At 58.8% G+C, this 18539-nt stretch overlaps 2 protein-coding genes across 3 annotated transcripts; both read left to right on the top strand.

The window, feature by feature from the left end:
- The first annotated feature begins 1088 nt into the window (after positions 1-1088).
- On the top strand, positions 1089-4005 carry LOC310921172 (pecanex-like protein 1). 2 transcript variants are annotated; one of them, XM_083881282.1, is made up of 4 exons: positions 1089-1388; positions 3478-3574; positions 3662-3701; positions 3785-4005. In XM_083881282.1, exons 1-4 carry the CDS (start codon positions 1233-1235, stop codon positions 3885-3887), a joined length of 396 nt encoding a protein of 131 aa, XP_083737408.1. In that variant the 5' UTR covers positions 1089-1232; the 3' UTR covers positions 3888-4005. The 2 variants fall into 2 exon arrangements, with proteins under 2 accessions (XP_083737408.1, XP_083737409.1); XM_083881283.1 differs by having other exon boundaries at positions 3665-4005.
- A 4886-nt stretch (positions 4006-8891) lies between these two features.
- On the top strand, positions 8892-13841 carry SIPA1 (signal-induced proliferation-associated 1; the record flags this gene model as incomplete). The annotated part of the gene is made up of 4 exons (XM_083881324.1): positions 8892-9104; positions 10100-10274; positions 11445-11548; positions 12365-13841. 4 exons carry the CDS (start codon positions 8892-8894, stop codon positions 12524-12526), a joined length of 654 nt encoding a protein of 217 aa, XP_083737450.1. The 3' UTR covers positions 12527-13841.
- Positions 13842-18539: the final 4698 nt, after the last annotated feature.

Here is an 18539-nt window from a genome sequence, read left to right as displayed (position 1 = left end):
GTCCCTGGGGGCTCCCTGGGGGTCCTGGGGGGGTTCAGGGGGTGGTTATGGATCCCTGGGGGGTCCCGGGGGGTCCCGGGGGGTCCCAGGGGGTCCCCAGACCTGACCTCAGCCCCCTATAGCTCCTATAGGTCCCTCCTTGGTCCCTTTGGGGGGTCCTTAGAGCACCTGAAGGATCCTGGGGGTCCCTATTGATCCCTGGGGGTCTCTATGGATCCCTGGGGGTCCCTATGGGTCCTTGGGGGGTCCCAACGCCTCCTGGGGGTCCCTGGGGGTCCCTGTGGCTCCTCAAACCCTCTACAAACCCCCGGCAATCGCGACAATCGCGGTGACTCCCCCCAAACCCCCCCAAACCCCCGGGGTGGGGGTCTCTACGCCCCCTCCCCGACCCCCGGGGTCTCTCCGCTCCCCCCCCTCACTCCTTTCCCGTCCTGTCCCGGGTCCCCCCGGTCCCCCCGGGACCCCCCTGGCCCCGTCCCGTCCCCGCCTGGTCCCTCCGGAGCCCCCGGGGGGGGGATGGGGGGAAGGAAAGCGGCGTCCGGCGGCGTCCCCCGGGATAAAGGGGAGGGGTCCCGGCCGGGCTGGGCGCCCCGGGGGTCCGGCCGTTCCCCGCGCGGCTCCAGGCGGCCCCGGGAAGGCGGAGCCGGGACATTGTCACCGGGACAAAGGAAAAGGAACCAGCGCCGGACGGGGCGGGCCGGGGGCACCGGACGCCGTGGGTGTGTTTGGGGTGGGGAGGGAGCGGGGGGGAAAAAAACAGGACGAGAGAGGGGGGGGTGAGGATGGGGAGGGGTCGCGGTGGGACCCCCCGTATTGGGGTGGGGTATGGGGAAAGCACAGGACACTTCACAGGGCGCTTCATGGGGCACTGAGAGCGCAGTTCCGGCGTGGGGAGGGACCAGAGGGGGGTATGGGGTGAATGGGGAGGGGTCCCATGTGTTTGTGCCGCCCCCTCCCCTCCCAAACCCCCCTGGGATCCCCCCCTGCAGTACCGCCCGCCGCCGCTAGGGGGCGCCCTTTCCGCTGGGGGACACTGCGGGACAGGCCACGCCCACACCCGGAAAAGGGCGTGGTTTACTCACCCTCAGTGGGCGGAGCCACCAGCGGGGCGCGTCCAATGAGCGCGCTGCGATATGACGTCATCTATGCGCGCACCCGGAAGCGGCGCCGGGACTTGAGTCTGGGGGATTTTTTGGGGGGTCTCGGGGAGGGATTTTTTTTTTTTTTTTTCAATGGGGGGCGCGGCCGTGCTGCAGGTGCTCCGGCAGGGCGTGTGGGCCTCGCTGACCGGCGGCTGCTTCCTGGACCCGCAGCTCGGCGCCTTCGCCAACTGCGTGCGGCTCTACGTGTGGCTGTTCCTGCTGGGGCTCCCGCTGGGCCTCTACTCGGTGAGCGGGGAGGGGGTCTGGGGGGGCAGAGCCCCCTGAGGGGGGTCCTGGGATATGGGGGAGGGTCCCGGGGTATGAGGGAGGGTCTTTAGGAGGGTCCCGGGATATGAGGGAGGGTCTCTAGGGGGGTTCAGACCCCTCTGAGGGGCGCGGGATGTGAGGGGGGGTCTTTAGGAGGGTCCCAGGATATGAGGAGGGGTCCCGGGATATGAGGGAGGGTCTTTAGGAGGGTCCCGGGATATGAGGGAGGGTCCTTAGGGGAGCTCAGACCCCTCTGAGGGGGTCCCAGGATTTGAGGGGGGGTCTTTAGAGGGGTTCACACCCCTCTGAGGGTCCCAGGAAAAGCTGAGGGAGGGTCCTGGGGTATGAGGGAGGGTCTTTGGGGGGGGGTCAGACCCCCCTAGGGGGCGCGGGATATGAGGGAGGGTCTTTAGGAGGGTCCCGGGATTTGAGGGAGGGTCTTTAGGGGGGCTCAGACCCCTCTAAGGGGGGTCCCGGGACTTGAGGAGGGGTCTTTAGGGGGCTCCCGGGATATGAGGGAGGGTCTTCAGGGGGGGTCAGACCCCTCTGGGGGGTCCCGGCATATGAGGGGGGGGGTCTTTAGGGGGGGGTCCTGACCCCTCTGGGGGGCGCGGGATATGAGGGGGGGTCTTTAGGAGGGTCCCAGGATATGAGGGAGGGTCTTTAGGGGGGTCTTGACCCCTTTGAGGGGCTCAGGAAAAGCTGAGGGAGGGTCCTGGGATATGAGGGAGGGTCTTTAGAAGGGTCCTGACTCCTCTGAGGGTCCCATGATTTGAGGGGGGGTCCTGGGATATGAGGAAGGGTCCCGCTATTTGAGGAGGGGTCTCTAGGACACTCCCGCTATTTGAGGAGGGGTCTCTAGGACACTCCCGCTATTTGAGGAGGGGTCTCCAGCCCCCCTGACCCCCCTGTCCCCCCCAGGCGCTGCCCCCCGGCCCCGCTATTTGAGTAGGGGTCTCTAGGACACTCCCGCTATTTGAGGAGTGGTCTCCAGCCCCCCTGACCCCCCTTTGCCCCCCCCAGGCGCTGCCCCCCGGCCCCGGGATATGAGTAGGGGTCTCCAGCCCCCCTGACCCCTCTGAAAGGGGGGTCCCGTTATTTGAGGAGGGGTCTCCTGCCCCCCAGGCGCTGCCCCCCGGCCCCGCTATTTGAGTAGGGGTCTCTAGGACACTCCCGCTATTTGAGGAGGGGTCTCCAGCCCCCCTGACCCCTCTGAAGGGGGGGTCCCGTTATTTGAGGAGGGGTCTCCTGCCCCCCCAGGCGCTGCCCCCCGGCCCCGCGGTGCCCGCCCTGTACTGCGGCCTCGTGGCCGCGTTTTTCGGGCTGGTCAAGGCCGTGACCTTCCGGCTCCACGCGCGCCTGGACCGGGGAGACCCCCGGGGGGACCCCGAGGGGGGCGCGACCGCCCTGCTGCCCCCCCGGAGCCCCCGGGAGACCCCCGGGTGAGTCTGGGGGGGCGGGACCCCTTTTTTGGGGGGGTTTTGGGGGGATATTGGGGGGTGTTTTGGGGCTGGGACCCCTTTTTTCGGGGCGGATTGAGGAGGGTCTGGGGGTGTTTGGGGGGGGGGTTTGGGGGTGTTTTGGGGACTGGGGGGGTTGGGGGTGGGTCTGGGAGTGTTTTGGGGTCTGGGGGGGGGTTAGGGAGGGGGTTTGGGGGTGTTTTAGGGCTGAGACCCCTTTTTTTGGGGGGGTTGGGGGTGTTTTGGGGACTGGGGGGGTTTGGGGCCTGGACCCCTTTTTTTGGGGGGAGATTGGGGGGGTATTTTGGGGTCTGGGGGTGTTTTGGGGCTGGGACCCCTTTCTTGGGGGGGGATTGAGGAGGGTCTGGGGGTGTTTTGGTGCTGGGACCCCTTTCTTGGGGGGGGATTGAGGAGGGTCTGGGGGTGTTTGGGGGTATTTTGGGGTCTGAGGGGGGTTGAGAGTGTTTTGGTGACCGGGGGGGGGGGTTGGAGGTGGGTCTGGGGGTGTTTTGGGGTTGGACCCCGTTTTTTGGGGGGGGTCTGGGGGTGCTTTGGGGTCTAGGGGGGATCTGGGGGTCCCCCCCCTCAGCTCTCCCCCCCCCCCACAGCCCCCCCAGCCCGGGGGGGTCTCTGCAGCTCTCGGTGCTGCGGTGGCCGAGCGCGACCCCTCCCCACTCCCAACTCCGGGGCTTCAACCAACTCTCGGTGAGTGTGGGGGGGGCGAGACCCCTCCCCAAAACACACAGACCCCCCAAATGCCCCCCAAACCCACCTGAGTCTCACCTTTCCCAGGAGCTGCTGCCACACCTGGACTCGCCCAGCGGGGCTGGGGGTGAGCGACACCTGGGGGGCTTTGGGACCCCTCCCCAGGGTTGGAGACCCCTCCCCTAATTCCCTTTTCCCCCCCCCCCCCAGAGCTCCGGGGGATCCTCACGGCCGCCGACCGGGACCGGCTGTGCTGGGGGGGCTCCGGGGGGGTCCTGGGGAGGGGGGAGACCCCCGGTGGGGCTGGGGGTGACCCCGGGACCCCCCTGAGCGCCCCCCTCCTCCTCCTGCACCCCCCTCCTGAGGGGTTGGGGGTCTCTCCTGGGAGCCCCCCACCATCGCCCCCTCAGGGTGGGGGTCCCAGTGGTGTCACCCCCTCTTGAAATATGGGGGGGGGGTCTGAGGGTGAGACCCCCCCCCAATGGGGTGGGAGTGAGGACAAGGGGTGACCCCAAATTTGGGGGGGGTCTAACCTCAAAATGAGGGGTCCAACCTCAAATGGGGGAGGGGGGTCCAATCTTAAATGGGGAGGGGTCCAGAGCTGTGACTTGGATATTTTTGGGGAGGGTCCAGACTGGGATATTTTGGGGAGGGGGTCCAGCCCCAAAAGGGAGGGGGTCCAACCCAAAAATGGGGAGGGGTCCAGAGCTATGATTGGGATATTTTGGGGAGGGGGTCCAGCCCCAAAATTGGGGGGGGGGGGGGGGGGTCCAGAGCTATGATTGTGATATTTTGGGGGGGGTCCAACCCCATAATGGGGAGGGGTCCAGAGCTATGATTGGGATATTTTGGGGGGGGTCCAACCCCATAATGGGGAGGGGTCCAGAGCTATGATTGGGATATTTTGGGGGGGGGTCCAACCCCATAATGGGGAGGGGTCCAGAGCTATGATTGGGATATTTTGGGGGGGGGTCCAACCCCATAATGAGGAGGGGTCCAAAGCTATAACTGAAATATTTTGTGGGTCTGGGGGCTGCTGCCCCATAACTGACAGAGCTGGGGGTCCCTGGGGGGTTGGGGGGGGGGGTCCTGCCCTATTCCCAGGGGGGTTTTGGGGTCCCCACAGTGACATTTATTTTTTTGGGGGGGGGGGGGGGTGGTTGACCCCCCACCTCTAATCAGCCTCAGCCGGAGTTTCTGTCTCGGCCCTTTTTGGGGCTGATAAAAGAAAAAATTAATAAATAAATAAAAAAAAACCAACCCAATAACGGTTTCAAAAAGTCGGTTTGTTTCATTTTATTTATTTATTTTATTTTAATTTAATTTAATTTAATTTTTTTTTTGCCGCGCTCAGAACGGGGAAGGGGCGGGGGGGGGTAAGAAAATACACACAGGGACCCCCTTTAAATGAGGAGGGGGCGCAGGGGGGGGGGGGTGTTTGAGCCCCCCCATCCCCCCCCCCACCGGCAGCGCGGTGAGAGGAAGCGGCAAAAGGAAGGGCGGGGGCGGGGGGGGGGGAAACGAGGCCACCGGGGCCCCTTGAGCCGCTTCAGCCGCTCGGAACGGGGGGTCCTGTAGGGCTGGGACCCCCCTGGGACCCCCCCGACCACCCGGGACCCCCCCGGCCACCCAAGACCCCCCCCGACCACCAGACACCCCCCCCAGAACAGTGAGGGGTCACAGGTAGGAATAAAAGAGGAGGGGGATTGATTTTTGGGGAGGGGGGAGTTGGATTTTGGGGTGGGGGGAGTCGCATTTTGAGGTGAGGAGGGTCTCACCCCCACGGTAGGGGGTCTTTTGTCACAGCGTGTCCCCCACCCCAAAATTTCTACCCAGCCCCCACTCCATGTGTGACACCCCCCTAACCCACCCCACAATTCTAATTTTGAGGAGGGGTCCCTGGTGATTTAAGGACCCCCCCAGACCCCCCAAAATCCCCCTCCCCACCTTAAACCACCTGTACCTGCAGCTCAAGGGGGGGGGGGGGGAGGTCACCCACCTTGTCCCCCTCCCCAAAATTAAAACAAGGGGGGGGTCCAAAACGCTCCAGGGGAGGGGGATTTTTTTTTTTATGGGGGGAGGGGGCGGACAGCGCTTCCTTTTTTTGGGGGGGGGGCCGGACGCGGGTCCCGCAGCTGGAGAAGGGAAGTTGGGGGGGGTTGGGTTTTGTTGGGGGGGGGGGGCCGGACGCCCGAGTTCACACCGAGGGCAAGGTCAGCACTGGGGGGTCTCGGGTGGGGCTGGGGGGGGGTCTCTGGTGGTGATGAGACCCCCAAGGTTGGGGGTGAGAGTGGGGGGGGGTCCAGGGGGGCAGAATTTTGGGGGTTCGTGAAGCTCCGACACTTCCTGGATGGCAGGAAACCGCTGGCGGCGACACGTCCGGGCCCCCCCCGTATCCGCATTTCCCCCCAAAATCCCCCCCAGAGACCCCCCTGGAGCCCCCCAAACCCCCCCAGGCTCCAGGGGGCTGCTGGGGATAATGTGGGGGGCGTTGGGGGTCCCAAAGAGGAATCAAGCAAAGAAAAGACCTGAATTTTCCGGTGGGGGTCCCAAATTCCTCCCCCCACCCAATTCCAGCATCATTTTGGGGTCTTTGGAAGGAGGGGGGGGAAACTGGGGAGGGGTCTGGGGATGGAGGGGCACGGGGGAGGGTCTCCACAGCCCCCCCGCCCCCCCGGCTGAGCCCCGTGTCCCTCCCCAGGTGTGTCACCGACGGCCCCAAAAACCCCCCCCCGGAATCGCCGAGACCGGAGACCCCTCCCCAAAAAAAAAAACCCACCCACCCCCCCCCACCACCACCCACCCCATTGACCCGCTGAGGGGCGCGTGGGAAAAAGGGGCGGGGCCTCCCGCAGGCGGGAATTCGCGCGCAGCCAATCAGAGCGCGGGGAACTTTCCCACGTTCCCATTGAGACAAAAAAATTTACCGGGTGCAAAATTCCCGCTACAAACAGGGGAGGGGGCGACTCAGAGACCCCCGGGGCGGGGCTCTGAGGAGTCCTTGAGGGTCTCTTGGGGTTCTTTGAGTATCCCTGGGGGTCCTGAAGGGTCTTAGGGGGGTCCTAGGGGGTCTCTGGGGGGTCCTGAAGGGTCTCAGAGGGGTCTTAGGGGACCCCTGGGGGTCCTGAAAGGTCCTAGAGGGTCCCTGGGGGTCCTGAAGGGTCTCAGAGGGGTCTTAGGGGGTCCCTGAGCCTCCTGAAGGGTCTCAGAGGGGTCTCAGGGAGTTCCCGGGGGTCCTGAAGGGTCTCAGAGGGGTCCTAGGGGATCTCTGGGGGTCTTGAAAGGTCCTGGAGGGTCCCTGGGGGTCCCGAAGGGTCTCAGAGGGGTCTAGGGGGTCTCAGAGGGGTCCCTGGGGGTCCCTGGGGGGAATAACTGAGGGGTCCCAGGGAATTTTGGGTGGGGGGACACACCATGCAGTCCGACGACCTTTTCCTCCGCAAAATGCGGGGTCCCCTGGCCCGCCCCCCCCCCACGACCCCCTTGGGGGTGCTTGGGGGGGTCCCCTCCCCTCCCCCCTCCCCTGGGAGAGCCCCCTCCCACCCCCCCCAAAGGCCCCGCAGCAACAGCGAGACCACCCCGGGGAGACCCCCTGAGGATGGGGAGGGGTCTCCCCGCAAAGAGGGGCCTGGGGTGGGGGGCAGCCCCACCTCCCCCCGATTCCACGACCCCCTGCTGCTGCTGGGGCTGCCGGGGGGGGTGGGAGGAGGGGGCGACGACCCCAATTCCTTCCCCCGCCCACCCTGGAGCCCCCTCCTCGCTCATTACGACGTTCAGAGCATCCTCTTCGACCCCTCCGAGCCCCCCCCGGGACCCCCCAGCCTCATTTCGGGGGCTTCAGCCGCTCACCTGGAGCCCGAGGAGACCCCCGGGGACCCCCTGGACGACCCCCAGGCTTTGGTGCTGAGCTGTCCCCGGTTCTGCTGCGAGACCGGGGGGGAGCAGGAGCCGGGATTGGGGCTGGGGTCTCCCCAGGAGCCCCCCGGGCCGGGCCAGTTGCCAAAGGCGGCCGTGGCGGTGCTGGAGGAGCCCCCCGCGGGGGCGAGACCCCCCCACCCCATCGAGCACAGCGATGAGGGGGCGGAGTATTATCGGAAATATTTCTATGGGAAAGGTGAGGAGGGGGCTTCTTTGGGGGGGAAATGGGGGTTTGTCTGGGGGGGAAATGGGGGTTTATCTGGGGGGAAATGGGGGGCTGGGGGGGGAAATGGGGGTTTATCTGGGGGGGAAATGGGGGGCTGGGGGTGGTGGGAGGGGGGGGATACACCTGGGAGAGGTGGGGAAGGGGTGGGGAAGTGGAGTTGGGGGAGGGATTGGGGGTCTCAGCCCCTCCATGTCCTCACCTGAGCCCCCTCCCCGAGAATGGGAACCCCCAGACCCCCGGCTGGGACCCTGGGGGGGCTCTGGGGGGGGATTTTAGGGATCCAAACCCCCTCTAATCCCCCTCCCCAGAGCACCACAACCTGCTGGGTGAGGACCCCCGGCTGGAGGACCCTGGGGGACCCTGGGGGGGCTCTAGGGGGGTCTTTGGGGGGATTTTAGGGATCCAAACCCCCCCTAATCCCCCTCCCCAGAGCACCACAACCTGCTGGGTGAGGACCCCCGGCTGGGGCCCGTGGCCGTGTCCCTGCGGAGGGAGGAGAAGGAGGGCCCGAGGCCTCAGGTGCTCTACAGGATCATCCTGCGCACCTGCCAGGTGAGCTGGGGGCGGGGCTGGGGGCGGGGCTGGGGGCGGGGCTGGGGGCGGGGCTGGGGGCGGGGCTGGGGGGAAAACACGGCAATTCCAGGGTGGGGGGTCCTGGAAAGGTGGGGAGAGGTTGGGAGGTCGTGGGAGGAACCCCCGGGGAGTACTCGGGGTGGGGGTCCCAGGGGTTTCCCCCCCAAACTGACCCCTGGGGGGGTCCTGGGGTGCTCAGGGTGGGGGTCCCGTAAATTTTCCCCCCCCCCAAACTGACCCCTGGGGATGCTCAGGGTGGGGGTCCCAGGAGTTTTACCCCCCCCAAATTCACTCCTAGGGGGTTCTGGGGGTGCTCAGGGTGGGGGTCCCATGAGTTTTACCCCCCCAAATTGACCCCTGGGGGTGCTCAGGGTGGGGGTCCCATGAGTTTTACCCCTCCAAATTGACCCCTGGGGGTGCTCGGGGTGGGGGGTCCCATGAGTTTTTCCCCCTAAATTCACCCTTGGGTGGGTCTGGGGGTGCTCGGGGTGGGGGTCTCATGAATTTTGCCCCCCAAATTCACTCCTGGGGGGTTCTGGGTGGGGGTCCCATGAGTTTTATCCCCCCAAATTCACCCCTGGGGGTGCTCGGGGTGGGGGTCCCATGAATTTCCTGCCCCCCCCTCCCCAGCTGAGGACCCTGCGGGGGTCGGTGCTGGAGGAGGCGCTGCCCCCCGGCTGCCGCCCCCCCGGGGGTCGCGGGGTCCCCCCGAGGAAACTCCTGGAGCTGCTGCTGCCGGGGGTGGCCGTGGGGGGGCTGCGCCTCGCCCCCTCCCCCGCCGTGCAGGAGACCCTCCTCAAATTGGACGAGCAGGGGGTGAGTGGGGGGCGGGGGGGGGGGGGGGGTTTGGGGAGGGGTCTCATATCAAGGGAGGGGTCTTGGGGAGGGGTCTCACATCAACCTGGGGGGGGTTAAACGAGGTCAGGGGGTCCTGGGGGTGGGCGGGGGTCGTTTGGGGAGGGGTCTCACATCAATGGGGGGGTCACACCAGGTCAGGGGGTGAGGGGGGGGGCTTGGGGAGGGGTCTCATATCAACCCAGGGGGTCACAGCAGGTCAGGGGGTGCTGGAGAGTGAGGGAGGGTCGTTTGGGTCGCTTGGGATTTGGGATGGGATTTGGGATTTGGGATGGGATCAATGGAATGGGACCAGGAAGGGATGGGATTTATGGGATTGACGGGACGGGATTTGGGACGGGATCAGGATGAAACGAGACAGGATGGGCTGGGATGGGATTTACGGGATCAATGGGATCAATGGGATCAATGGGATGGGATCAATGGGATCAATGGGATCAATGGGATGGCATTTACAGGATCAATGGGATGGGATTTACGGGATCAATGGGATCAATGGGATCAATGGGATCAATGGGATCAATGGGATCAATGGGATGGGATCAATGGGATCAATGGGATAGGATCAATGGGATCAATGGGATCAATAGGATCAATGTGTTGGGATTTACAGGATCAATGGGATGGGATTTATGGGATCAATGGGATGGGATTTATGGGATCAATGGGATCAATGGGATGGGATTTACGGGATCAATGGGATCAATGGGATGGGATTTATGGGATCAATGGGATGAGATTTACAGGATCAATGGGATCAATGTGATGGGATTTACGGGATGGGATATGGGATGGGATCACTGGAATGGAACCAGGATGGGATGGGGTTGATGGGACGGGATTTGAGAGGGGATTTGGGACGGGATGGCATCAGGATAAAACAGGATGGGACAGAGCGGGACAGGGACCCCCATCCGACCCCCCTGACCCCCCCCACGCCCCCCGGGGCCCCCCAGGTGAGCCGGCAGCGCAAGGTGGGGGTCCTGTACTGCCGGGCGGGGCAGGGCTCCGAGGAGGAGATGTACAACAACGAGGGGCCCGGGCCCGCCTTCGAGCAATTCCTGACCCTGCTGGGGACCCGCGTCCGACTGAGGGGCTTCGGGGGGTACCGGGCACAGCTGGACACCCGCAGTGAGACCGGGGACACTGGGGACAGGGGGACATGGGGACATGGGGGGATATGGGGACATGGGGGACATGGGGGACATGGGGGACATTGGGAGGACATGGGGGACATGGGGGACACTGGGCACAGCTGGACACCCGCAGTGAGACACGGGACGGGGGGGGACAGGGGGATATGGGGGACAGGGAGGACATGGGGGACACTGGGGACAGCTGGACACGCGCAGTGAGACCGGGGACAGGGGGGACAGGAGGATATGGGGACATGGGGGACATGGGGGACACTGGGCACAGCTGGACACCCGCAGTGAGACACGGGACAGGGGGGGGACAGGGGGACATTGGGGATATGGGGGACATGGGGGACACTGGGGACAGCTGGACACACGCAGTGAGACACGGGACGGGGGGGTACATGGGGATATGGGGGACAGGGGGGACATGGGGGGATATGGGGGACATGGGGGACACCGGGCACAGCTGGACACCCGCAGTGAGACATGGGGACAGAGGGATATGTGGATATGGGGGACATGGGGACATGGGGACATCAGGGGATATGGGGGACACAGGGGTATGGGGACAGCATGGGGACACAGGGAGACAGTGGGGACAGGGTGACATGGGGGACACCGGGGGGAAATGGGGATATGGGGGAAATGGGGATGGGGGGGACATGGGGGACATGGGGAAAGGAGGGGACATGGGGACACTAGGGGGACACGGGGGACATGGGGGGACACGGAGATATGGAGATAGGGGGGACATGGAGGGGACATGGGGACATGGGGGGACATGGGGGATACAGGAACACAAGGGACACCAGGGGGACAGGGGGGACACGGGGACATGGGGAAAGGAGGCGACATGGGGACATGGGGGGACACGGGGTTATGGGGACATTGGGGTGGGGGTTCTCTGGCAGGGTTGGGGTTTGGCGTGCTCTATCAGGGTTTGGGGTTCCCTCTCGGGGTTTGGGGGCTCCTTGTCGAGGGTTCTCTGGTGGGGTTTGGGAATTCTCTGGCACTGTGGGAGTTCCCTATCAGGGTTTGGGGTTCCCTATCGGGGTCTGGGGGCTCCCCACAGGGTTTTGGGGGATCGGGGGTCTCCCCGCTGGACTCTGGGGGTCTGGGGTCTCCCTGCCGGGCTCGGGGGTCTCACTCCGTGCCCCCCCAGCCGACTCGACGGGCACACACTCGCTGTACACCACCTACCACGGCTACGAGGTGATGTTCCACGTCAGCACCATGCTGCCCTTCACCCCCCGCAACCCACAGCAGGTACCGGGGGTCTGGGGGGGTCACTGGGGGTCTGGGGGGTCACAGGGCCCTGGGGGGGGGTCACAGAGGGATCACGAGGTCATGGAAAATCATGGAAGGTCGTGGAAGGTCATGGAAGGCCATGGAAGGTCATGGAAGGTCATGGAAGGTCTGTAGGGTCTGGGGTCTCCCCAATGCTGCCCTTCACCCCCCACAACCCACAGCAGGTACCGGGGGTCTGGGGGGTCTGGGGGGTCACAGAGGGGTCACGGGGCCCTGGGGGGGGGTCACAGAGGGGTCACAGGGGGTCACGAGGTCATGGAAGGTCATGGGGGTCTGTAGGGTCTGGGGTCTCCCCAATGCTGCCCTTCACCCCCCGCAACCCACAGCAGGTACCGGGGGGTCTGGGGGGGTCATTGGGGGGTCAGGGGGGTCACTGGGGGGTCAGGAGGTCATGGAAGGTCATGGAAGGTCATGGAAGATCAGGGGGGTCTGCAGGGTCTGGGGTCTCCAAATGACATTTTTATTGTCTCTAACCTCCCCAAAATGACATTTTTGGATTCTCCGCTCCTCCCAAATGACAATTTCTAGGGTTCTCCTGCCCCAAAATCACATTTTTTTGGGGTCTCTAACCCCTCAAATGACACTTTAGGGTCTCCAATCCCCCAAATAACATTTTTAGGGTCTCTAACCCCCCAAAAATGACATTTTTAGGGTCTCCAATCCTCCAAAATGACACTTTAGAGTCTCTAATCCCCTCCAAATGACACTTTAGGGTTCTCTTGCCCCCCAAAATACCATTTTTGGGGTGTCTCCCACCTTGTCCCCTCTCTCCAGCTGCTGCGGAAGCGGCACATCGGGAACGACATCGTGACCATCGTGTTCCAGGAGCCGGGGGCGCGGCCCTTCTCCCCCCGCGCGCTGCGGAGCCACTTCCAGCACGTGTTCCTGGTGGTGCGCGTGCACCAGCCGGGCACGCCCCGCGCCGCCTACAGGTGAGAGAGGAAAAAAATAAATAAATAAAAATAAATTTTAAAATTTAATAAATAAATAAATTAAAAAAAAAAAAAATTTAAAAATAATTTTTAAAAAAAATTTAAAAAAAATTTTTTTAAAAAAATTAAAAAAAATTAAAAAAAAATTTTAAAAAAATTAAAATTTAAAAAATTAAAAAAAAATAAAAAAAATTTTAAAAAATTTTAAAAAATTTTAAAAATTTAAAAATTTAAAAAAAATTAAAAATTAAAAAAATTAAAAATTAAAAAATTAAAAAAAATTTAAAATTAAAAAAATTTAATAATTAAAAAAGTTAAAAATTTTTAAAAAATTAAAAATTAAAAAAAATTAAAAAATTAAAAAAATTTTAAAAATTAAAAAATTTAAAAATTTAAAAATTAAAATTAAAAAAATTAAAAATTAAAAAATTAAAAATTAAAAAAAATTAAAATTAAAAAAATTAAAAATAAAAAAAATTAAAATTAAAAAATTAAAAATTAAAAAAAATTAAAATTAAAAAAAAATTTAAAAATTAAAAAAGTTAAAAATTTAAAAAAATTAGAAAATTAAAAAATTTTAAAAATTTAAAAAATTTTTAAAATTTAAAAAATTAAAATAAAATAAAATTTAAAAAAAAAGGGTCGGGGAGGGTCATTTAGGGCGTCCCCTGGAGGGATTGGCGGTCCTCAAGAAGTTCATAAAGCTCAGACAGGGGTTGGGGGGAAAAAAACCACCAAATTTGGGGTTAAAACATCCTGAGAAAAAACTCAGAATCCCAAATTTGGGATGAAATCTCCCCCAAAATAACATCAATAGCCCCAAATTTGGGGTTAAAGTGTCCCCAAAACCCCCAAATTTGGGGTAAAATCACTCCAGAGCCCCCAGATTTGGGATGGTTCATCTCATTTGGGGGGTCCCGGGGGTCCTCAAGAAGCTCTTCCTGGTGGTGCGCGTGCACCAGCCGGGCACGCCCCGCGCGGCCTACAGGTGAGAGAGGAAAAAATAAATAAAAATAAATTTTAAAATTTTAAAAAAAGAAATAAATTTTTTAAAAAAATTAAAAAATAAAAAAAATTTAAAAATTTAAAAAAGAAATAATTTTTAAAAAAATTTAAAAAATAAAAAAAAATTTAAAAATTAAAAAAATTTAAAAAAAATAAAAATAAAGAAATGAAAAATTAAAAAAATTAAAAATTAAAAAATATTAAAAAATTAAAAAGTTAAAAATTTTTTTTTAAAAATTAAAAATTAAAAAAATTTAAAAATTTAAAAAATTTAAAAAATAAAAAAGAAATTAAAAATTAAGAAAATTAAAAATTAAAAAATATTTAAAAAATTAAAAAATTAAAAAATTTTTTAAAAAATTTAAAAATTAAAAAAAAATTTAAAAATTTAAAAAATTTTAAAAAAAATTTGAAAATTTAAAAAATTAAATTAAAATAAAAATAATAATAAATGAAACGAATAAATGAAATGAAATGATAAAATAAAATATAAAATAAAATAATAAAATAAATATAAAATAAAATATAAAATAAAATAGGATTAAGATAAAATACATTAAAATAAAATAAAATATAAAATAAAATACATTAAAATAAGATAAAAAAGAAAGTAAAATAAAACAAAACAAAGTAGGATTAGAATAAAAATAAAAATAAAATAAAATTTAAAATAAAAATACATAAAAATAAAAATAATAAATGAAATAAAATAATAAAATGCATTAAAATAAAAATAAAACAAAAAATAAAATAAAATAAAACAAAAATAAAAAACACATTAAAATAAAATAAAATAAAAAGTAAAAATAAAATAATTTTTTAAAAAAATTAAAACATATAAATAAAATAAAATTAAAATATATAAATAAAATAAAATTAAAATATATAAATAAATTAAAATTAAATATATAAATAAAATAAAATTAAAATATATAAATAAATTAAAATTAAAATATATAAATAAAATAAAATAAAATTAAAATAAAATATATAAATAAAATAAAATTAAAATATATAAATAAATTAAAATTAAATATATAAATAAATTAAAATTAAATATATAAATAAAATAAAATTAAAATATATAAATAAAATAAAATAAAATATATAAATAAAATAAAATTAAAATATATAAATAAAATAAAATTAAAATATATAAATAAAATAAAATTAAAATATATAAATAAATTAAAATAAAAATAAAATAAAAATAAAATAAAATAAAATAAAATAAAATAAAATAAAATAAAATAATTTATTTTTTCCCTCCTCAGCGTGGCCGTGGTCCGCCCCGACGACACCCCCCCCTTCGGCCCCCCACTCCCCAAACACCCCCAATTCCCGGGGGGCTGCGGCCTGCGCCCCCTCCTGCTGGCCAAGGCCATCAACGGCGAGAACGCGGCGGCGCGGGGGGGGCGCCTGGGGGCCATGGCCGCGCGCACCCGCCGCCTCTACCTGCAGGAGCTGCTGCGCGTGCACGGCGCGGGGACCCCCCTGCCCGGCCCCCCCAGGACCCTCCCCACCCTCCCCACCCTCGGGGGGCTCCGCCGGGGGGGCTCTGCCTCACAGGGGGCGACATCAGGGGGGGCTGGAGCTCCGGGAGTGGCCGGAGCGTTGGTTTGGGGGGCTCGAATTGAGGTGGGGGTCTCTGACAGGGGCGTCCTGGAGGTGCCGTGTTGGTTGGGGGTGGCGGCCGAAAGGGTGGTGGTGGTCGCCGCGCCCACCGGGGGAGGAGTGGGGGGCGCAAATTTAGAGAAAAGCCCCCAAAATCAAGGGGGAGGAGGAGGAGGAGGGAGGGGGGAGTTGTCCCCAAATTCACATCCTGGGGAGGGGTCACAAAAGGGGGGGGAGGTCGCCAAGCAGCCAGGGTTGGTCGCCACCTCTGCAGGGTTGGTCGCCACTTGTTCAGGGTTGGTCGCCACTTCTCCAGGAGTGGTCGCCACCTCTCAGAGGGAGGTTGCCAAATGTCCAGGGGTGGTCGCCACTTCTCAGGGGGTGGTCGCCACTTCTCAGGGGGTGGTCGCCACCTCTCAAGTGATGGTCACCACCTCTCAGGGGTCAGTAGCCCCCCAAGGCGGGTCAGTAGCCCCCCATGGAGGGTCAGTAGCCCCCCAAGGGGGGTCAGTAGCCCCCCAGGGTGGGTCAGTAGCCCCCCATGGAGGGTCAGTAGCCCCCCAGAGCGGGTCAGTAGCCCCCCAGGGGACCCTGTTCAGCTGCGCCTGCCGGGACGTGCTGGGCTGGGCTTTCTCCGAGGGGCGCCTGGAGATTTTCCATGGGGCAGGACAGTGGCTGGGGCTGCGCCTGCCCCACGGGGCCGCCCCACAGGTGGTGGCCAGGCTGCAGGTGAGGGAGGGGGCTTTGATATTTGGGGGGTTTTTAGGGGGGCTTGGAGGCATTTGGGGGTTTGGGGAGGGTCCTGTGGGGTTCAGAACCATTGAGGGGGGATTTTGTGGGGTTTGGACCCATGGGGGGTTTTGAGGGGGGGGGAATTATATGGGGTTTGGACCCATCAGGGGTTTTGGGGGGGTCCTGTGGGGTTCAGTCCCTTGCAGGGGGATTTTGTGGGGTTTGGACCCATGGGGGGCTTGTGGAGGGATTCTCGGTGTCCCCTGTCCCCCTCCCTGGGAGGTGACAAGGGGTCTCTGTGGGGGTCGGGGGGCTCTCTATGGGGGTCTCCATGTCCCTGACCCTTGTCCCTGTGGGTCGGGGGTCTCTCTGGGGGTCCCCACATCCCCTAACCCCTGTCCCCCCTATCCCCAGGCGGTCGGGGGTCTCCCTGGGGGTCTCAGTGCCCCCTAACCCCCATCCCCCCTCCCCAGGCGGTCACCCGCGGGTGCGAGGTGCAGGAGCTGTCCCTGCCCAGGGGGGCCGGGGGTCTCTGTGGGGGGTCTCGGTGTCCCTGAGGGGTCTCTATGGGGGTCTCTATGGGGGTTGGGGGTCTCTGTGGGGGTCTCAGTGCCCCCTAACCCCTCTCCCCCCCCTCCCCAGGCGGTCACCCGTGGCTGTGAGGTGCAGGAGCTGTCCCTGCCCAGGGGGGCCGGGGGTCGCCGGGGGTTCCGTGTGGACCCCTCGGGGGTCGTCACGGCCGTGACTCGATTCTCCTTCGCCGAGACCGCGGGGCTGCGGCCGGGGGCGCGTCTGCTGCGGGTGGGGCGGCGCCCCCTCCCCAGGGGAGACCCCCGAGCCATGAGGGCCCTGCTGAGGAGACCCTCGGGACCCCTGACCCTGCTGCCCCCCGACCGCGACGGGCGGCCCCGGAGGTGGGCCAGGGGATGGGCAGGGGGCCAGGGGGGGTTTGGGGGGTTATTGGGGGAGTTCTGGGGGGATTTGGGGGGGGATTGGGAGGTTTAGGGGGTTGGGGGATTTGGGGGAGTTTGGGGGGGATTGGGGGGTTTAGGGGCTTAGGTGGGCTTGGGAGGATTGGGGGACGTGTCCTCACTGTCCCTCACTGTCCCCAATGTCCCCTCACTGTCCCCACTGTCCCCTCTGTCCCCTCACTGTCCCCACTGTCCCCACTGTCCCCTCACTGTCCCCTCACTGTCCCCAGTGTCCCCAGTGTCCCCTCACTGTCCCCAGTGTCCCCTCACTGTCCCCTCACTGTCCCCTCACTGTCCCCAGTGTCCCCTCATTGTCCCCAGTGTCCCCTCACTGTCCCCAGTGTCCCCTCACTGTCCCCTCATTGTCCCCTCATTGTCCCCTCACTGTCCCCTCAGTGTCCTCTCAATGTCCCCACTGTCCCCAATGTCCCTCAGGTGTCCCCTCACTGTCCCCAGTGTCCCCTCACTGTCCCCTCACTGTCCCCTCACTGTCCCCAGTGTCCCCTCACTGTCCCCTCACTGTCCCCTCACTGTCCCCGTGTCCCCGCAGGAGTTCTCGGAGCTCTACGCTCGCTCTCTGGAGCAGGGCCGGGGCTCGGGGGTCTCAGGGGGTCCCTGGGGGCGGTGACCCCCCCTCCGGTGACCCCGGCGGTGACATCGGTGACACCAGCAGCGACTCGGGGGGTGACGATGACGGTGGCGACTCTGGGGGGGCTCCGGGGGTCTCTCCCCGGCCGCCCTGAGGCTGCTGCTGGCGCTGGAGGAGGAGAGGACCCCCTTCCCCCCGGGACCCCCGGCCCGGGGAGCCCCAAAATCTGGGGGGCGCGACCCCAGCCCGTGAGTGACCCCCCCCAAAAAAAAATCCCAAAATATCCCCCCTAAGGGACCCCCATAATTGTCACTCCCCCCCCAAATTCCCCCAGGGACCCCCATAATTGTCACTCCCCCCCCCCCAAATTCCCCCCAGGGACCCCCATAATTGTCACCTCCCCCCCCCCCAGGGACCCCCATAATTGTCACTCCCCCCCAAATCCCCCCCAGGGACCCCCATAAATTGCCCCCCCCCCAGGGACCCCCATAATTGCCCCCCCCCCAGGGACCTCCATAATTGTCGCCCCCCATAATTGTCACCCCCCCCCCCATAATTGTCCCCCCCCTGTCCCCCAGGCCCCCCCTGGCTGACCCCACCCCGGACCTGCTGCTGCCACATCACAGCCCCCCCCCGGCTGGTGACACGGTGAGTCCCCCCCAGTGTCCCCTCAGTGTCCCCTCAGTGGTCCCCTCAGTGTCCCCACTGACCCCCCCATGTCCCCAGGGCCCCCCCCCGGATCCTGCGGCGCCCCCCGAGCCCGGCCCGGCCCGGGGCCCCTCCCTGCGACACTCCCTGGGCAGGCGTGAGTGGCTTTGTCACCTCGGTGTCACCTGTGTCACCTCTGTGTCCCCTCAGTGTCCCCTCCTTGTCCGCCTCTGTGTCACCTCTGTGTCACCTCTGTGTCACCTTTGTCATCTCTATGTCACCTCTGTGTCCCCCCTCTCTGTCCCCTCTGTGTCACCTTTGTCCTCTGTGTCCCTCCTTGTCCCTCTCTCTGTCACCTCTGTCCCTCTCTGTCACCTCTGTGTCCTCTCTGTGTCACCTGTGTCCCCTCTCTGTCCCACGTCCTCCTCTATCCCTTGGGAACGTCCCCAAACCCCCTC

Source organism: Zosterops lateralis, assembly GCF_965231275.1.
Source record: "Zosterops lateralis genome assembly, chromosome: 33".
Classification (NCBI taxonomy): Eukaryota; Metazoa; Chordata; class Aves; order Passeriformes; family Zosteropidae; genus Zosterops; species Zosterops lateralis.
The sequence above is the reverse complement of the archived record's forward strand: the minus strand, read 5'-3'. Positions and strand labels throughout refer to the sequence as shown.